General features: G+C 40.8%; 2 protein-coding genes across 2 annotated transcripts in view; one reads left to right on the top strand and one right to left on the bottom strand.

Annotated features, from left to right (window-relative positions):
* LOC139392706 (N-acetylglucosamine-1-phosphate transferase subunits alpha and beta) overlaps positions 1-2907 on the top strand; it is a 24498-nt gene extending 21591 nt beyond the window's left edge. The window contains exon 21 of the mRNA XM_071140890.1: positions 643-2907. Coding sequence (XP_070996991.1) covers positions 643-714 — 72 coding nt within the window. The 3' untranslated portion in view covers positions 715-2907. The remainder of the gene's footprint in view (positions 1-642) is intronic.
* Positions 2250-19117, bottom strand: LOC139392708 (cholinephosphotransferase 1-like). Its single transcript, XM_071140903.1, has 8 exons — positions 18648-19117; positions 9260-9407; positions 7072-7213; positions 6827-6911; positions 6130-6261; positions 4749-4907; positions 4340-4465; positions 2250-4137 (listed from the first exon to the last, which is right to left on the bottom strand). Exons 1-8 carry the CDS (start codon positions 18885-18887, stop codon positions 4021-4023), a joined length of 1149 nt encoding a protein of 382 aa, XP_070997004.1. The 5' UTR covers positions 18888-19117; the 3' UTR covers positions 2250-4020.

The raw sequence follows: 19117 nt of genomic DNA, 5'->3' as shown, positions 1-19117 counted from the left end.
TTTAGCACTTAGTTAGCCCCAGGGCTCTACAGGGGCACATATCCCTCACTATCGGTTGAGCTTTGGAATGACTGAAATGAGACTGAAACCTGTCCCTTTTGGACCATGAGCAGTGGATTGTGGTTGCATGGTTTCTTTGTTGATTATGACACCCATTAGATCCGAGGGGGTCAGGGTAAAGTTTCTCCTTCAGCGGTCCTAATAAAGGTTAATCGCCAGAGCGACCGTGGAGGAACGGGCAATCCACACTGGGCCATTGGGACATGGAGGAATCTGATGGCGCTGTCTTGTCTTTGTCCAAAAGAATCATCCGTCTCCTCAGGCCTAAGGCTACGCTCCTCCTTTTTTTTTCATAGGCATCAGGTGCTTTGTTTGTAAACTGCCTCTTGAAGTTGGAGAGCTGTTTACATCTCTGGTTTATTGGCTCAAGCTTGGACCAATAAACCAACTTTTGGTGACTTTACAGGACTTAAGTTGACTCTCCCGAAATGCTGTTGCCCTGATCTGTTCAAAGTCAAGAAAAATACAGCTAAAAGCTTCCGCTCAGAGCCACATGCTGACAGAGTAATGTCGCTTCCTGCTTTTTCACTCTTGTTTGTGTTTTTGTGACCGTTCTTTTGTGGTATTTTCTTCTTCCCTCAGCTGATTCTACTGAAGCGCAAACTGTTTCCCAGACGCAGGGTCAGCAACGATGTCAACCCAGAGCGTGTGTGAAGAACGAGGGAAAACGTCCTTATCCACCCCTCTGCATCCTCCCTCTCTCCACTCTGCTACCTGTCCTCTCCCTCCACCCTCAACCTCTCGCTGAGTTCAAAGTGAGGGCCATGCAGGGGTAGGTGGAGAGTGAGGAGGGCTATCCCTAAATCTCGAAACGTCCTCACCTGGGATTGCGTCAGCATGGGTCAAGGAGAGGGGAACTCTGGTAAACAACGTAAATCATGTGTGGTGGGTAAGATGATTGACAGGCATCACCTGGCTGGGAGATGCTGTGCCAGCGGACAAAGCCTGTAAAGCCAGAAACTTCTCTTCCCTTTCACCAGGGGCGCCAGAGGGACTTATCGCCCACACGCCAGGCTGTGGAGAAGGACACTGACTGAGCCAACTATGTGCTAAACTGCTCCAGTCCAGTCAGTGTGGGCAGTGTGATTGATGTACTGTTAAAAGCATGATCTGCAAGCGATTGACGGGAGACACCATCTCTGGTGTGGGTTTACAGCACCTTTAACCATGAGAGCTGTAACCTTCCGAAGCGTTCGAGGTTAGGTTGGACACTTTTTTAATTGAACCTATATTCCACAGAAGGAAAAAAGGGATCGGGAAGGGGTTGATCAGACTAACAGGAATTATGCTATTTGACCTGTTTCACCATGTCACTGTCTTACATTCAACACAAGTGCCTTATTTTAAAGTGTTACCTGAAGTATCAGACTGTATGACCTTGTTTACCCATTGTCCCTGCTTGCCTTTTTAAATGTCTTGGTTGGATTTGGTATTTACATGTCATAAGTGATTTCATGGGGTTGTGGGTGAAAAATGGCACACCGGTTGTTTTAAAAAAATCATGAATGTTTCACAGTGTGTCTGTGGGATACTGTACATATAGCTCTGCTAGTGTCTGAAATTCACATCTCTGCAGCATCTGATTGTATTGTTCAGTGAATGCGTTCCTAATGAATGCCACGGACTGTTAATTTAGCTCCACAAGTGTTCTACTACTGACCCTCAATTCTATGGTCTCTCTGTTGAGCCTTCGTTGCCTGCATTTGGTAGCTCTCCTCTCCGCTCACAAGCGGTGCATTGATGTGAATGATTGCCAGCAGCAGTAGAACCATGATGTTTTGCTGCCTTAGTATTGCTGAACTGTGGTATGCAGTGTGCCAGATTTACACAGCAAGCATAAATCTGGGACACTCAAATTAGGATGTGTAGCAAGGTTACTTAAGAAAATTGGGGTGGGTGTATAATGCGAACATTAGTAACCCAAAGGTTGCGTGTTTGGCTCTTTGGCAACTAACTCATTTAAATACTTTGCAACATGTACTATATGGCGTGCCATGGATTTATGTACAGAATAACACAAAATGCTCTGAGACCAGGTTGAATTACAACAATGGGTGGTATGCATGTACATTTGAATTGAATCTCTTGGGAGTGTCAAATTCACAATTTTAGTTTAGTCAACACTTTGGCTCATCCCAAAATCAAATAAACCTGAATCACTTGGTTATGCTTTAAATTATGAAAAGGAATTTGTTGAATGGAAAATATTTCTTTATTACAATCATTTTGAACTTTAGTATAAAGATGTTTTACTTGTATTGAATAGTGCAATACCATGTTAAAATTGAGCATGTGGCATTTTCAATGCATAGTTTAAGTTCACACCCTGATTGAACAAAAACAGGTGGCTAACTTAAGGTTGGCTGTTATTTCCAGACAAAGTTATTGAAATGTTACGTAATCTGAAGGCTCTCATTAGAATTCTACCCAGAAATATCTGCGAGTCAAAATGTCCTTTTTAGGGGCATTTTCTCTGAGTAGGGGTTCTTGATTTACTTATCTTTGTTCCAATAGTTACATGACCGCAGAGGCAAAACATCCCCGAAATAATACACCGTTGCATCCCTTTGTCTGTCTATCCTAAAGTTGTCAAACAATGCATTCAGCTATGGCCTGAAACAGTTCAGAATCATACCGTTCAACAATAAATCACAATGTACCAAATGCATTTCCTAATGCATTTTCTAAATGTGATGGGAAAAAAAGATGGCTTCCAGTACAGAATTATAGTAAACAGTAAAATAAGTTTGAGTACAACGTTCTCAGTGTTACGTATATTGTCTGATACTTCAACCATAAATACTGGTTTCATAGTGATGCAGAAAATAAACATTTTAGTACTTGCTCCTAAACTGCTTCAAATTTTTAAAATTAAAACAAAGGATTCAAAAACATTTAAGGCGCCAAACAGAATTCTGTACAATCAAATAATTAGCCCTTTACGGAGAAGAACGTTGAAAGCAGATGGGACTCTGGTGTGAACACATCAACATGACTACAAGGACTTCAACTGGAGTAGAGTTGAGGTTACGAGGTGCTGGATACACTGGGGATTCACAGTCAGATGGAAGCCCTTGTAGAAGAAATGTCACTGTTTTCAGCGTTAACCCAGACCCTTGCCCCTTCATCTGCAGTCCTTGACAATTAACGTACCATACCTCATTAGGAATGTCTCATTCTACTTTTGGAAGTTTTCCGAGGTTGAAAGGTTGATTTATTTTGTATTTCCTAGCCCTGATCGAGTTCATTTCATGTCAGATTGGGTCTCATTCATTAAATAAACATGACTAGTGAATGATTAAGAGCTACAATATCAATTTGAACAATGATATCACATTGTTTAACAAGAGGCTGTTAAGTAAAGACAAATGTGTCTAGTACTGTAGCCTCTAGCTTTACAACATTGAATATAGGTCAATTAGATAGGAATATGTATCAATTGTAAGTTAAAACAATAATTGAGAGGAAGCAAATTCAAGGGGGGGAAAACACAAAGCAACTCCTTTATCTGATCACTGAGAAACATTTGATCTTTGCCAAAAAAAATGTATTGTAGCTTTTACCCATAGTGTAATGATGTAGTCTAAATTAAATGAGCTGAAAATAATGGAGGATGTTAAAACCGGTCTGATGATATTTATCAAATCTGAGTCTCAGATTACCTCAGGTAGTGATTACTTCCTATACGGAGACAAAGAAAAACCAACCAACTTATTTCCATGCCAGCTACTCTGCACTCATCCAGTGAGATACAGACGAGAGTGTTACCCTTGACGATGGATCTAATCAGGGGTGGTTACGTCGTTCCTGTCATTACTCTAGTGTTATTACAGGCAACCTTTAGTCAGAGGTGGTCACTGTGTCAAGGCTGCTGAGGTTTGGGGTGGAGGGGACCTCTTCATCATCGTCTGCTTTCAAGAGCGGGGCGGCGTCCTCCGCCTCCTTCCGCCGGGCAAAACGTCAGTTGCGTTTGAGGGCAGCTTGCGCCGTGATGCTGAACACGTGAATGCGCAGGTGAGAGGCGATCTGGATGCACACGCCTGTGCAGTAGCGCGTCAAGTCAATCAACGACAGGACCTGTGGAGGAAATACAAGGACCGGCATGATAAATGGACTTGATGCACATAGGGCAGGTGTTCCCGGGCAGTTTGTGGTTGGGGGAAGCTTCTGGTCCTATTTATGTGGAAATATCAACTGAAGTGGGTTGAAAATGACACCAGACCTGTACGAAAACAGTTTAATGACAGAAGTATGGAATAGTGAAGACGTGAGAACTCACCATTGCGATCCAGAGGACTATGTGCTCGTCGATGAAGCTGTTGAAGTACTGGTTGAGGAAGAGGAGGCCAGGCCCGATGAAAGCCGTGTCTGGGAGATAAAGCTCACTCTTGGTCATGTGGGCCACCTGACAAGGACAGAGGAACACAAAAAGGAACAGAGATATTAGAGGAGGAGCAGAGCTAATGAATAAGCTAAGGTAAATACTGGTACGGCTTTCACTGTTACATATGGAGGTCCCATTTATGGGAGGAAAAGTATTCATTGCTTGCTTGATAAGACACTCCAGAAAGACAAAAATATATTTTTTTATAAATGTCCCATCAGACAGTAGACTAGAGATATTAATAGATTGAGAGATGGCAGCAAAGTAAGAAAGTGAAGACTATTATATTAAATGGAGCGCTCACAACTAGCTTGTTGGCGATCTTGGCGACGACCATGCCGAAAGTCAGGATGTAGAGGCAGGGGTGCAGCTCAAAAAGCTGGTTGGATGACTTCTTAAAGATGATGAAGGCCAGTGTGAGGATGAGGCCGATGTGCATACCTGGTGCCAGCACACTGGTGTCCTAAGGAACACACGGCAAAATAGTGAATAACTATAAAGAATATAAGCCAAAAAAAGTGTTTATTGTCCTAAAATGTACAGTGCCTTCACATGAAATCCAGTTTTATTTATACAGCACATTTCAGACATGGAATGCAACGCAATGTGTTTTACAGAAAAAAACAAATGAAAATAAAATGCTGAAATATTTACTACATAACAAACAGAAACTGAACAACTAAAAAGCACCATAAGGAAAAGCAAAGCTAAAAATATATGTTTTAAGACCTCTTAAATATGTCCACAGTTTCAGCCTCAGGTTCTCTGGCAGGCTATTCCAGAGGCTGGGGGCATAATACCTAAAGTCTGCCTCTCCATGCCTCTTGGTCCTAGGATTTAGGATAGTTGAAAGGCCAGTACCAGAGGACCTGAGGGACCTACTGGGTACATAACTTAAAAGCACTCAGAAAAAATTGACACCGCTTGAATTTTTCCACATTTAGTCGCTACGAAATTTCATCAGCTGGTGATTGTCAAGCAAATAACTGCAGGCCTCACGGAAATTGACTGTTAATTAACAAACACATTTAGCATCTCCTGGCTTCCAAACAAGCCACTGATGCAGACTTTTGGAACATCTACATTTTAAATATTCTAATAAATCCATGTAATATAGCCTACACATTCACAATAAATCCATTATTTATTTTAGACAGGTCTAAAGAAACATGATATGAAGAAAATGTAGTCTATTTCAGAAGAACATAATACACTGGACTTGCTTACCAAGAAGACCATGAATGTTCCCGAGTGGCCGAGTTACAGTTTTGACTTATATCTACATGAAAATCCATAGCAACACCTGAAAATGGTTGTCTAGCAATGAAAAACAACCAATTTGGTAGAGCTTGAAGAATTTAGAAAATAATAAAAATCCAGGTTTGGAAAGCTCTTTTAAAAGGTGCTTCTACAAAGTACTTGACTCAGGGGCATGAATACTTATGTAAATGAGATATTTCTGCATTATATTTTCAATACATTAGCAAAACTAATGTGAAAACATATTTTTTAAATTCATTTAAAAGAACAAAATGTGGAATAAGTCAAGGGGTATGAATACTTTCTGAAGGCACTGTATATGCAACGTTTTACTACCAGGTCGGATGTTAAGGCTTAAGCGTATTAGAAAAACACTAATCAACCCAAATATTTAGCTAAACACATCATTACATAATAATACTTACAGCCACGGTGGAGCCGTTCTTGCCGACGCCCCCGTTGAGGATGACGTGGAAGTAGTTATAGCAGGAGTACACGGCTCCCCCAATGATGCCCATGATGGGGAAGGCGTACAGCTTCACCCCAAGGACGGGCAACTACAAGAGGGTAAAACAACCAAGAGTTTCAATTAATAGAACTTAACTTCTGTCACAGCAGCTAGCGTTGTTTACACCAGTAAGCTGTGGGTGGGCGGGGCATGCTGCTGAGGCCAAGATGGGAGGAGAAGCCAATAATATTGCGTGGTGACATCAGCTGTTTGCTAGCCAGATCATGTGATCATGTCTACACCACGATGGATTAGCTACCCATAATTACCTTCTTACTTCTGATTGTGACGTTTAGTCGTTAAGCCTCCACAGGCTGCACAGAGTGAAAGTGAAACAAAAAGGACTATTTAATAACTAGTAGATTGTTGTTGTGGGGTTGGTTGGTTGAGTGGTTATACAGTACATGTTAAGGATTGGTTATGTTGCCTTAAAGTGCCAAATGTTGGGGTCAAATTTGTGTCGTCATATCGTGCCAAATGCTGGTGTAAAATGTCCAAGTCTCCAAATCCTACGGCTTAGTTGACAGAAAAGGAAAGAAAGAGAGTGTATGAGTGGGTATGGGAGTGCGTGTTAGGTTTGTGTGCATGGATAGATAAATGTATTGAAGCCATACCCTGTAGTCCCAAAGGGCCACGCCACCAAAAGCTGACATCACATACATGACAACGATGGCAATCTGGACCTCTGTCACATCAACCCTGGGTGGAGAGAATTTATAGAATTCATAGATCAGAACAAGACTGTATATTTTATGAAGCACGATGGACTAGACTTAAGTACTATGTCAAAAACAAAAAGGTTGTTATCTGCCCAGCAACATGTAAACAAATAATATAATTGGGCATAATTTCTACTTACAGGCCAAAGCGCAGCGTTCCGGAAACATAGGTTTGCCAGTGTGCACAGAAGAACATGAACATCCCCACAAAGCCACAGAAGAACATCCAATCAGGGTAGCTTCCTATCCCACAGGACATACATGTTCCCACGGAAACAAAAACTGGAGAGAGAGAAGAGAGAGAGACAGAGAACTAAATGAGCAACAATGTGTCATACAGTGGCTTAAGAAAGTATTCACCCCCTTGGCATTTTTCCCATTTTATTGCCTTACAACCTGGAATTAAAATAGATTTGAGGGGTTTGTATCATTTGATTGATACAACATGACTACTTTGAAGATGTAGAGCCCCCTTTTGCAGCAATTACAGCTGCAAGTCTCTTGCGGTATGGCACATCTAGTCACTGGAATGTTTGCCCATTATTCAAGGCAAAACTGCTCCAGCACCTTCAAGTTGAATGGGTTCTACAGGTGTACAGCAATCTTTAAGTCATACCACAGATTCTCAATTGGGTTGAGGTCTGGGCTTTGACTAGGCCACTCCAAGACATTTAAATGTTTCCCCTTAAACCCCTCAAGTGTTGCTTTAGCAATATGCTTTGGGTCATTGTCCTCCTGGAATATGAACCTCCGTCCCAGTCTCAAATCTCTGGAAGACTGAAACAGGTTTCCTTCAAGAATTTCCCTGTATTTAGCACTATCCTTCAATCCTGACCAGTTTCCCAGTCCATGCCGATGAAAAACATCTCCACAGCATGATGCTGCCACCACCATACTTCACTGTGGGGATGGTGTCCTCGGGGTGATGAGAGACGTAGGGTTTGTGCCAAACAGCGTTTTCCTTGATGGCCAAAAAGCTCAATTTCTGAACAGAGTACCTTCTTTCATACATTTGAGGACCCTCCCACATGCCTTTTGTATTTGCTTATTTTTTTCTTTAAGCAATGGCTTTTTTTCTGGCCACTCTTCTGTAAAGCTCAGCTCTGTGGAGTGTACGGCTTAAAGTGGTCCTATGGACAGACACTCCAATCTCAGCTGTGGAGCTTTGCAGCTCCTTCAGGGTTATCTTTGGTCTCTTTGTTGCTTCTCTGATTAATGCCCTCCTTGCCTGGTCTGAGTTTTGGTGGGCAGCCCTCTCTTGGCAGGTTTGTTGTGGTGCCATAGTCTTTCAATTTTTTTTAAAATAATGGATTTAAATGGTGCTCTGTGGGATGTTCAAAGTTTCAGATAAAAAAAAATAACTCAATCCTGATCTGTACTTCTCCACAACTTTGTCCCTGACCTGTTTGGAGAGCTCCTTGGTCTTCATGGTGCCGCTTGCTTGGTGGTGTCCCTTGCTTAGTGGTGTTGCAGACTCTGGTCTTTCAGAACAGGTGTATACAGTTGAAGTCAGAAGTTTACATACACCTTTGCTGAATACATTTCAACAATTCCTGACATTTAATCCTAGTAAAAATTCCCTGTTTTAGGTCAGTTAGGATCCCTACTTTATTTTAAGAAAGTGAAATATCAGAATAATAGTAGAGAGAATGATTTATTTCATCTTTTATTTCGGTCATCACATTCCCAGTGGGTCAGAAGTTTACATACACTAAATTTGTATTTGGTAGCATTGCCTTTAAAACTTGGGTCAAATGTTTCGGGTAGGTGACCAAATACTTTATTTCCACCATAATTTGCAAATCAAATTCATAAAAAAAATCCTACAATGTGATTTTCTGGATTTTTTTTTCTCATTTTGTCTGTCATAGTTGAAGTGTACCTATGATGAAAATTACAGGCCTCTCATCTTTTTAAGTGGGAGAACTTGCACAATTGGTGGCTGACTAAATACTTTTTTGCCCCACTGTATATGCACGCACCACTTTTCAGTTATTTTTTACATTTTACTTCATCAATTTGGAATATTTTGTGTTTATCCATTACCTGAAATACAAATAAATATCCATTTAAATTACAGGTTGTAATGCAACAAAATAGGAAAAACACCAAGGGTATGAATACTTTTGCAAGGCACTGTACTTCTGACGCATAGAACAATGTATGTTGTCATTCAATATGACACACTGGTTGCTATGAAGCTAAACACTAAATTCAGTCTAATCCAGACTCTAGCAGGGGAGCCCCACTGCTTGAAACACACTTGGTCAGGTACTGTAAAGCACCACAAATTAAAACAGGCAACAACAAAAATTATTTTGCCCGCACCTGTGGAGACAGCATCACAGCCGTGGTCAAAGAGCTCCCCCAGCGCAGAGCTGCTGTTTGTCCTCCGGGCCTGCTTCCCATCGATGGCATCCAGCGACTGATAGATGAACAGGCCCAACGCACTCAGAATGAAGGCCCATGCTGGAGCCTGGAAAGAGGTAGGAAGACAGAGGGAGGGAAGGAGGGAGAGCGAGAGGGGGGAAGGAGGGAGAGCGAGAGGGGGGAAGGAGGGAGAGCGAGAAAGGGAGGGAGAGAAATTTGATTAAACAAGACGATGGAATGACCTGGTTTCAATTTCAAATAGGACAAACTTTTCCTCCACCATCCCCCGTTGAAGAGAAAGATCTCGGTCTTTGTTAACTCCAAGTCAGAAGACAAACAGACTTTGTTTACATTAGATGCAGGGTGTATTACCAAATCAGTGAAGATTGAAGAAAGCCATGACACACATCGGGGAAAGTTGTTTATCTTATTTCGAGTCACTTCTTGCAAAACTGAGAGTTGGACAAGTTTCCTTCAACACGAGTTTGCTTTCTCTAACAGACACGTTCTAACATTTCCTAAAACATATGCTTACTACAGCTGTTTTCTACAAAATGATTTGAAAGGCAAAACAGCATATTGCAGGCCTGGGCAATTATTTTGACAGATGTATCTACTGTAAAATCACATCCAGATATGTCACTTATTTTACTTTTTAACATGCACAGAAATAAACCACATCCATGTTCTCATTTTGTTAGGTATTTTCATTATTAAACATGCAATGAACTACACGGAGGGAGAAATACTGTGCATTCAGCACCACAGACAGAACTCTTGTTAACAGGTATGCACAAAAACACGAGAGAGCTCAAAATTACATTTAAAAACTACTCAGTGTGAGGAGTGAAGTCTGATGGGCATGACAAGAGCTGATGATGGGCTCTGACAAGAGCAGTGAAGTCAGGTATAGTTTCTGACGTCGCTATGTGCAGGATTGCTGAGAGGTGAGAGTCACTAAGAGATGATCTGTGCCTTAACTTGTTATATTTCATCACTGAAAATGTCTGTTTACATTCATAGGTTGACCCAAACAGTACAAACATATTCTCAGCATGACTCCTAACCTTTGGAAAGTGTTGTTCATCGAAAGATGCATAGAACCTCGTCAGTGACATCGTTTTCAATATTTCTCCAATCACTGCATCAGACTGAAGATCGATAAGCTCAAGTTGCAGGTCAGTGGTAGCGTTATCCACATTGAAGGTGAAAGGAGAGGAAACCAACACCATGTCATTTTCCAACACTTTGAAATCCTCAAAATGACGAGAAAAAAACTCACCGTTCAAAGCACGCAGCAGCGATGTATACTTCTCCCACTGGTCATCTGATAGGGAACAGACTAGTAGTGTCAGAAGGTCATCTGATAGGGAACAGACTAGTAGTGTCGGAAGGTGGGTGAGATTGTTGGCTTCTACTTGGTGGGTCAGGAGGAGTAATTTTCCCTTGAAGGCTTTGACAAGGCTGTACATCTGATGTTACAAAAGGCCCTTCCCTTGTAGTTTGGAATTCAGTTCATTCATGGAAGGCCATGATGTCCACGGTGAAGACAAAGTCAGCCAACCATTCTTTATCTTGCAGTTGAGGGAAATCCACATAATATTCAGGTCCCACACCCTTTTAACACTTCTTAGGGCTGAAATCCCGTTAACGGGATGATATGACAACAGCCAGTGAAAATGCAGGGCGCCAAATTCAAAACAGAAATCTCATAATTAAAATTCCTCAAACATACATATATCTTATACTGTTTTAAAGGTAATCTTGTTGTTAATCCCACCACAGTGTCCAATTTCAAATAGGCTTTACGGCGAAAGCACCACAAGCGATTATGTTAGGTCACCACCAAGCCACAGAAAAACACAGCCATTTTTCCAGCCAAAGAGAGGAGTCACAAAAAACACAAAGAGATAAAATGAATCACTAACCTTTGATGATCTTCATCAGATGACACTCATAGGACTTCATGTTACACAATATATGTATGTTGTTTGATAAAGTTCCTATTTATATAAAAAAAATCAGAGTTTACATTGGTTCACTAGTTCCAAAAACATCCAGTGATTTTGCATAACCACATCGATTCAACAGAAATACAAGTTATACACATGGAATTATAGATATACCTCTCCTTAATGCAACCGTTGTCAGAATTCAAAACAACTTTACGGAAAAAGCAACCATGCAATAATCTGAGACGGCGCTCAGAAAATGAATCAAATTAGCCGCCATGTTGGAGTCAACAGAAACCAGAAATTACATTACAAATATTCCCTTACCTTTGATGATCTTCATCAGAATGCACTCCCAGGAATCGCAGTTCCACAATAAATGCATGATTTGTTCGATAATGTCCGTTATTTATGTCCAAGTATCTACTTTTGTTAGCGTTAGGTACACATATCCAAATGCTCATGCGTTTGGACAAAAACTTCTAAAAGTTATATTACAGGTCGAAGAAACATTTCAAACTAAGTATAGAATCAATCATTAGGATGTTTTTATCATAAATCTTAAATAAAATTCCAACCGGAGAATTCCTTTGTGTCTACAGTAGCAACGGAACGCAAGTCGATATCATGTGGAATGCACGTGACCAGGAAATGGCTCTCTGCCAGACTCCTTCAGCTCTTATTCAGTCCCACAACACAGCAGAAGCCTCATTCAAGTTTCTAAAGACGGTTGACAATGAGCAACCTCATTCATATCCCAATGTGAATTCAATAGGGCCTGGGTTGAAAATATACCAACCTCAGATTTCTCACTTCCTGTTTGGATTTCTTCTCAGGTTTTTGCCTGCCATATGAGTTATGTTATACTCACATACATCATTCAAACAGTTTTAGAAACTTCAGATGGGTTTCTATCCAATACTAATATGCATATATTAGCAACTGAGACTGAGGAGCAGGTCGTTTACTCTGGGCACCTTTCATCCAAGCTACTCAATACTGCCCCCGCAGCCATAAGAAGTTTTAAGCACCTTCCCCAAACTCAGCCATCTCACGTTTGTGTGGTAGTGGAGATCTGCATGACCCGACTCTGTCTCTTCCAACAGGGAGACAAACTGCATGTAGTTTAAAGATGTTGCTCTTATGAAGTTTACCACTTTAGTGAATGTATCCACAACATGGCTCATTTTCAGAACACATTGACAGAGCACCTCCTGATGAATAATGCAATTCAAGAAAAGTATTTTCTGATCTGGGTTCAGCTCAGCTACTTGATCTTGTGTCCTCTCCAAAAGGCCAACGTTTTTTCCTGTCAAGTTTTGGCACCCATCAGTGGTCACGCTGGATAACATTTCAAAACTCAGTCCCAGCTTGGCCACACACTTATTAACCTCCTTCAATAAATATTTCCCTGTGGTTGTCGTCTTCATTGACTGCTCTGAAGCAAGCTCCTCTGTAATTTCAATGTCTGGGGTTATGCCTGGTAAGAATATCAACAACTGCGCCCTGTGTCGCGTTCATCACTGCTCTTATCCAGGGCCAAGGAGAAATAGGTGAAATCCTTTACCTTGTCTTTCAACTGTTGTTCCATATTCTCTGCGATGTCCTCAACACACTATGTCTAGGGTTGCAAAGGGTTTGAATTTGGGGTATTTTGCTTAAATTCATTTAAAAAAAGTTTGTTTATAACAGTGAACCTTTTTTTGTGGGATACACAAGGCAATTCTAGGTATTGTGGCATATTTTGGTTAAACTATCCCCAATTCAATGGAATTGCAACCCTCTACATGCACAGTGCATTCTTCCATCACATGTACAGCTGATTCTCAAGATCTTGCACACGAATGAGATACTATTGAGCCCACACTACTACACTGTCTGAGCCAAGGACTACATGCTTTCTGGTAAGTTTTGATTACAATACTGGGTGGGAAGAATATATTTAATATGACATACATGATTTTTTGTTAACTAGTAAATAGTAGCCTACATCAAAGTGTGTTTAAATCATTGCTAACAATTTCTGCTAGTTAGTTTTTGCTACCATGTGGGTTTTAGCGTGCTTGAGCCTGCTAACTGAGGAGTGTTAATTCACTTGTTTCCATACATGTTTAATTTTAAAACATTCATCTTACAAAGGAGTTGTTTAATCTAACTGCTTAACTATTTATCTGTACATGGAATTGTATTTGGATTTTTTTAACTCATTTTTTCCTTATCATTACAGAAAAATGCCACGGGCACTATCTTTCACTGCAGCTAATATAGAAGGAAAAGCTGTGTACATTTACAAATACTGTGCCAAATCATACATGAAGAATGCAACAAAGATGCAGAAGCATCTGGCCAAGTGCATAAAGTACCCTCAGCGCTCACAAGCAACCTCTGACAAAAGTCCCTCTACTTCTATTCGAGGTGAAAATTATGATGAATCTTATCGATAGCAACAGCTAATTGTCCTCCTGGAATCAGAACTTTTTTTGACTCAATGGAGGAACGTAGTAAGAGAAGTGCTGATGAATGTCTTGCTCGAGCTGTGTATGCAACTGGTTCACCTCTGATGCTCACAGGCAATGTGTATTGGAAGAGATTTCTGAATGTTCTTTGCCCAGCATACTCCCCTTCAACCAGACATGCTTTATCTACTCATTTTCTGGATGCAGAGTTCAACAGAGTTTAAGTGAAGGTCAAGCAAATCACAGAGAAAGCAGATTGTATTGCAATCTCTGATGGGTGGTCAAATGTTCGTGGGCAAGGAATAATTAACTACATCATCTCCACCCCTCAACCAGTATTCTAGAAGAGCACAGACACAAGGGACAACAGAAATACCGGTCTCTACATTGCAGATGAGCTGAAGGCAGTCAATGAACTTGGACCACAGAAGGTATTTGCACTGGTGACAGACAATGCTGCGAACATGAAGGCTGCTTGGTCTAAAGTGGAGGAGTCCTATCCTCACATTACACCCATTGGCTGTGCTGCTCATGCATTGAATCTGCTCCTCGAGGACATCATGGCACTGAAAACAATGGATACACTCTACAAGAGAGCCAAGGAAATGGTTAGGTATGCGAAGGGTCATCAAGTTATAGCAGCAATCTACCTCACCAAGCAAAGTGAGAAGAACAAGAGCACCACATTGAAGCTGCCTAGCATGATGTTGTCATCATGTTTGACAGTCTCCTAGAGGGGAAGGAGTCTCCAAGAAATGGCCATATCACAGTCTGGCGATATGGACAGCCCCATCAAGAGGATCCTCATGGGTGATGTATTTCGGGAGAGAGTGGCAAGCAGCCTGAAACACCTGAAACCTATAGCAGTAGCCATTGCACAGATTGAGGGAGACAATGCCATTCTGTCTGATGTTCAGACTAGAGGTCGACCGATTAATCGGAATGGCCGATTAATTAGGGCCGATTTCAAGTTTTCATAACAATCGGAAATCGGTATTTTTGGGCACCAATTTTGCCAATTCTTTTAATGTATTTATTTTTTACACCTTTATTTAATCTTTATTTAACTAGGCAAGTCAGTTAAGAACACATTCTTATTTTCAATGACGGCCTAGGAACGAGGCAGAACGACAGATTTTTACCTTGTCAGCTCGGGGAATCAATATTGCAACCTTACAGTTAACTAGTCCAACGCTCTAACCACCTGCCTCACGAGGAGCCTGCCTGTTACACGAATGCAGTAAGCCAAGGTAAGTTGCTAGCTAGCATTAAACTTATCTTATAAAAAAACAATCAACGACTGTCGTTGCTCCAATGTGTACTTAACCATAAACATCAATGCCTTTCTTAAAATCAATACACAAGTATATATTTTTAAACCTGCATATTTAGCTAAAATAAATCCAGGTTAGCAGGCAATATTAACCAGGTGAAATTGTGTCACTTCTCTTGCACGCAGAGTCAGGGTATATGCAACAGTTTGGGCCGCGAACTAATTTGCCAGAATTGTACGTAATTATGACACAACATTGAAGGTTGTGCAATGTAACAGGAATATTTAGACTCATGGATGCCACCCGTTAGATAAAATACGGAACGGAATAATTGTTTTGTTTTCGAGGTGATAGTTTCCATTTGACCTAAGGCTCGTATTTCTGTGTGTTTATTATAGTTAAGTCTATGATTTGATATTTGATAGAGCAGTCTGACTGAGGGGTGGCAGCAGCAGCAATAGTCAAAGGTATATGGTTTAGAGAGAAATAGTCGGCGCGTTAAAATTCCTGTAATAAGTTGCGGCTGAACTTGAAAGGGGTTCCTTCGTTATTTTACCGTTCATGTCTTCCATAGAGAATGTCTTGATCTACTTCAAATAAGGTCTGTGTTTCGTGCAGGCTTAAACCACCTCTGTTCATGTCTTCCATAGAGAATGTCTTGATCTACTTCAAATAAGGTCTGTGTTTCGTGCAGGCTTAAACCACCTCGGCATTTTGATACTCGTGTAACTCTCACTAGGATAAGGTAACGTTTGTCAAAATATTTTCATAAATCCACTAAAAAAAATATGATCTTCGCTTATATTTAGCCAATATTGATCAGAGTTATCTTATCCTATGGATATCTACACAGTTATAAAATTGGCAAGGTGGTGTAAGCCTACACAAAACACAGACCTTATTTTAAGCGAATCTAAAAATATCCTATGGAATAAATGAAGGAACCGCTTTTCAGATTTTGCTAGGTGTCATGGGAATTATGACTCGCACTTTGGTAGTCAATTCTTACCATGTCCATTATTAAAATAGGATTTCCTGCATATAGAAAGTACAGTTTTTGTTTTCAACATTCATCACAGGTAACTTAAACTCAATTTTTATTCAAACAGTTGAGAGTATTTGTCTCCTAAGCAGACTCTTCAGTATCATTGTCACTTAAGAGCTGTTTGTGTGTTCTACAAATGGCAGAGAAAAGCAGAGCACCAGTGTAGGACAATGACATGGAATTGGCACCAGGGAAAGCAAGGTGTCTTATTTGTGATAAAGATGTAAGCATGGGGTCAGCAACGGCTAAATCAAAAAATACCACTAACCTGTGGAATCACCTTAAGAACACCCATCCAAAAGCCCATATGTATTATATTAAGTTAAAATAAAAGTGTTCATTCAGTATTGTTGCAATTGTCATTATTACAAAAAAAATAAGAAATTAATTATATATATATATATATATATATATATATATATATATATATATATATATATATATACACACACATACACTTTAAAAATCAGCCGATTAATCGCTATCGGCTTTTTTTGTCCTCCAATAATCGGTATCGGCGTTGAAAAATCTTAAATCGGTCGAGAGTTCAGACTCTACTTGCAGATGTAAAATAAGAAATCCATAATGCCCTGCCCACGTCACTGTTGCTCCAAGCAGAGGAAACTGCCGTTCTGAAATACATCAAAAAGCGTGAAGACTTCCGCAGCGTGCATGTTGGACCCCAAGTATGCTGGCAAGAAGACATATTCCTATATTTCTCTGCATGCTTCGTCTGGAAGTGTCGGGACAAGTTGTAGTCTTTCAAGACAGCGATGCTCTCTTTGCACACAGCATTCCCTGATACCTCAATAAAGACATTTCAATAACTTATTGATTTGAATGACCCTCCCACACCCCCACAAACACACGTGTGAGTGTGTAAGAAACAAAAACTGAAAGAATGGTAAAGGAAAGTAGATGACCTAACTGAGTTCCTACCACTGGGGCTTGAAGTATTCCCAGCCATCTGGACATTAGGGGTGAGCTAACAATCAGTGTTTATCATCTCTATACAACAATGTACAAGTCGTGTAGCCAGAAATGTGTTGTTGGGTGGGCCTCAAGAAATTTGGGTGGGACATTTTATATATATATATATATATTTAGGAAAACGGCTTTCTGAAATTCTACAAAATGTTACCATGGGGCAAAGAGAAATTGGCATTTTTTATTGCCCAATCTGATTTGATGGGCCTGGCTTTCCAGTAGGTGGGCCCGGGCGGTTGCAATGTACTGTGCTGTACTGGTCTAACTTCTCTCTGCACTGTACTTGCCTGTGTTCTCTCAACACAACACTACTGTATTGGCCTGTGTTCTCTCAACACAACACTACTGTATTGGCCTGTGTTCTCTCAACACAACACTACTGTACTCAACACAACTGTATTGGCCTGTGTTCTCTCAACACAACACTACTGTATTGGCCTGTGTTTGTCGCCCACAACTATTTTGACAGTAGTTTTTTTCTCTTTCTAGATATCCTGCTGTTTTCCAGTCCCTTCCTCTACCAACAACAAACTGCTCTTCAGTAACCCCTGCCCCCCAAAAAAGCCCTTTCTGTATAAAGGTAGTCATCTTAGTTGCATGGCTCTCAGGCAAGTTCGGTATTGAGTATAGGCGTACAGGATGACCCTTAACATATTTTTAGTTGGTCAGTGACAGTGGTGTATGCTGCAGCTTATGTCAAGGCCAGGTAGCCCTTGTATCTAGTTATTCAAAGCTGTACTGAATGTACAGAATGCAGATGGCGACAGGTTACATGTGAGTCCATGGCTGCATTGACACAACAGCTTGTGCTGCATATAAAATGCCCTTGTTGAATTGTCTGCTGCACAAACCTGCCTGGAGCTTGATGGAATCTGGACTTTGTGTCCGTGGTGAGATTCCAATCTGTACTGTGGGATGGGTGGACAAAGGTATAGTACTCATAAACATATTGTAACTAGTCTCTGAATACCCGAGACACGTGCCTGAACGCACACTATACAAAGGACAGAAAAGAAGCCAAACAGGCGAAGGGTAGGTTCACCCACACCCTCTCTCTCTCTTCAGAGAATCGACCTAAGTGGATGACAGGTCATAGTATGAACACGTGGCATTGTTAAAACCTACGTATTCGCCCTGTTATTGGTTTGCTGACTATGGTTGAAGTTGTATACCTATTGTTATCGATTTGCTTATTTTACATGATCCAATCAAAGTTCAAACTTGTAATAGGTAAAGTTAATATTACTTTAGTTTTCCTTGAACAAACATTCAGCCAGACTTTCTCCCAGTTACCTTAAAATTACTATTCACTTGATTTGTGAGTGGATGAGCAAACATGGTGGCAACTTTGACACTAACTCTTATTTGGCATTTTAATCAAGCAAATGCATGAAGTCAACAATCATAGGCTATTAGACAAACTTTCGAGGAACAAAACATTAGATAGTGGACTATGCACAATGTCCACCAACTATTCTGATGCTTTGAGCAGTTGTAAAATAACAAAAGTGCTGTAAATGGATTCGAGTTGCAACAATGTTACACATGATCTCAGAGAGTTACAATGCTGTCATGGGGTATTGCTACATGGCTACTCGAAAGTTTCTCCCCCCAAGGTCGCAAAGCACTTACCTCCTCTGTTGCCGTTGGGCAGTAAAACACCAACACTACAGTTGTGACTATATTTATTACCAGTCCAATTATAGTCAGAGTATTAGGCGCTACCCAAGTTGGAATTTGTTGGACCAGCCAATTCCAATATATCTGACAAGGAGGTTCGAACAGGGATCGACCCGACGCGCTATATTTGTGCTCCTCTAGCCGCTTGAGTTGTGCGGCTGACAGCGGCTCCGGCCACAAGAAATGTGGCATTGTTTTCAGCTTCGGCGCTACGAAAAGTAGCCAATCACCCAGCGATACTTTTGACGTTCCTGTGGGTTTCAGGCACTGATATCTTCTCGCGATCTCCCAGAAAATACTTGCTCATTTGGCAGTTACGTGTGAATAGTAATTTTTCTAGAGCGGAACCATGAATGTCGATATTTTTTCCGTTTGTGATTGAGAATTGCGTTTCAGCAGGAAGCAAGTCTCCGGAAGGGAAT

Source organism: Oncorhynchus clarkii, chromosome 33 (assembly GCF_045791955.1).
Source record: "Oncorhynchus clarkii lewisi isolate Uvic-CL-2024 chromosome 33, UVic_Ocla_1.0, whole genome shotgun sequence".
Classification (NCBI taxonomy): Eukaryota; Metazoa; Chordata; class Actinopteri; order Salmoniformes; family Salmonidae; genus Oncorhynchus; species Oncorhynchus clarkii.
The sequence above is the reverse complement of the archived record's forward strand: the minus strand, read 5'-3'. Positions and strand labels throughout refer to the sequence as shown.

Coding starts and splice junctions, on each gene's coding strand:
- LOC139392708 (XM_071140903.1), bottom strand. CDS start 18,887: ATGCCACATTTCTTGTGGCCGGAGCCGCTGTCAGCCGCACAACTCAAG. Junction 7,214..9,259: donor CTGTGATGCTGTCTCCACAG/GTGCGGGCAAAA, acceptor CTCTCTCTCCAG/TTTTTGTTTCCGTGGGAACA. Junction 6,912..7,071: donor GGAACGCTGCGCTTTGGCCT/GTAAGTAGAAAT, acceptor CTCTCCACCCAG/GGTTGATGTGACAGAGGTCC.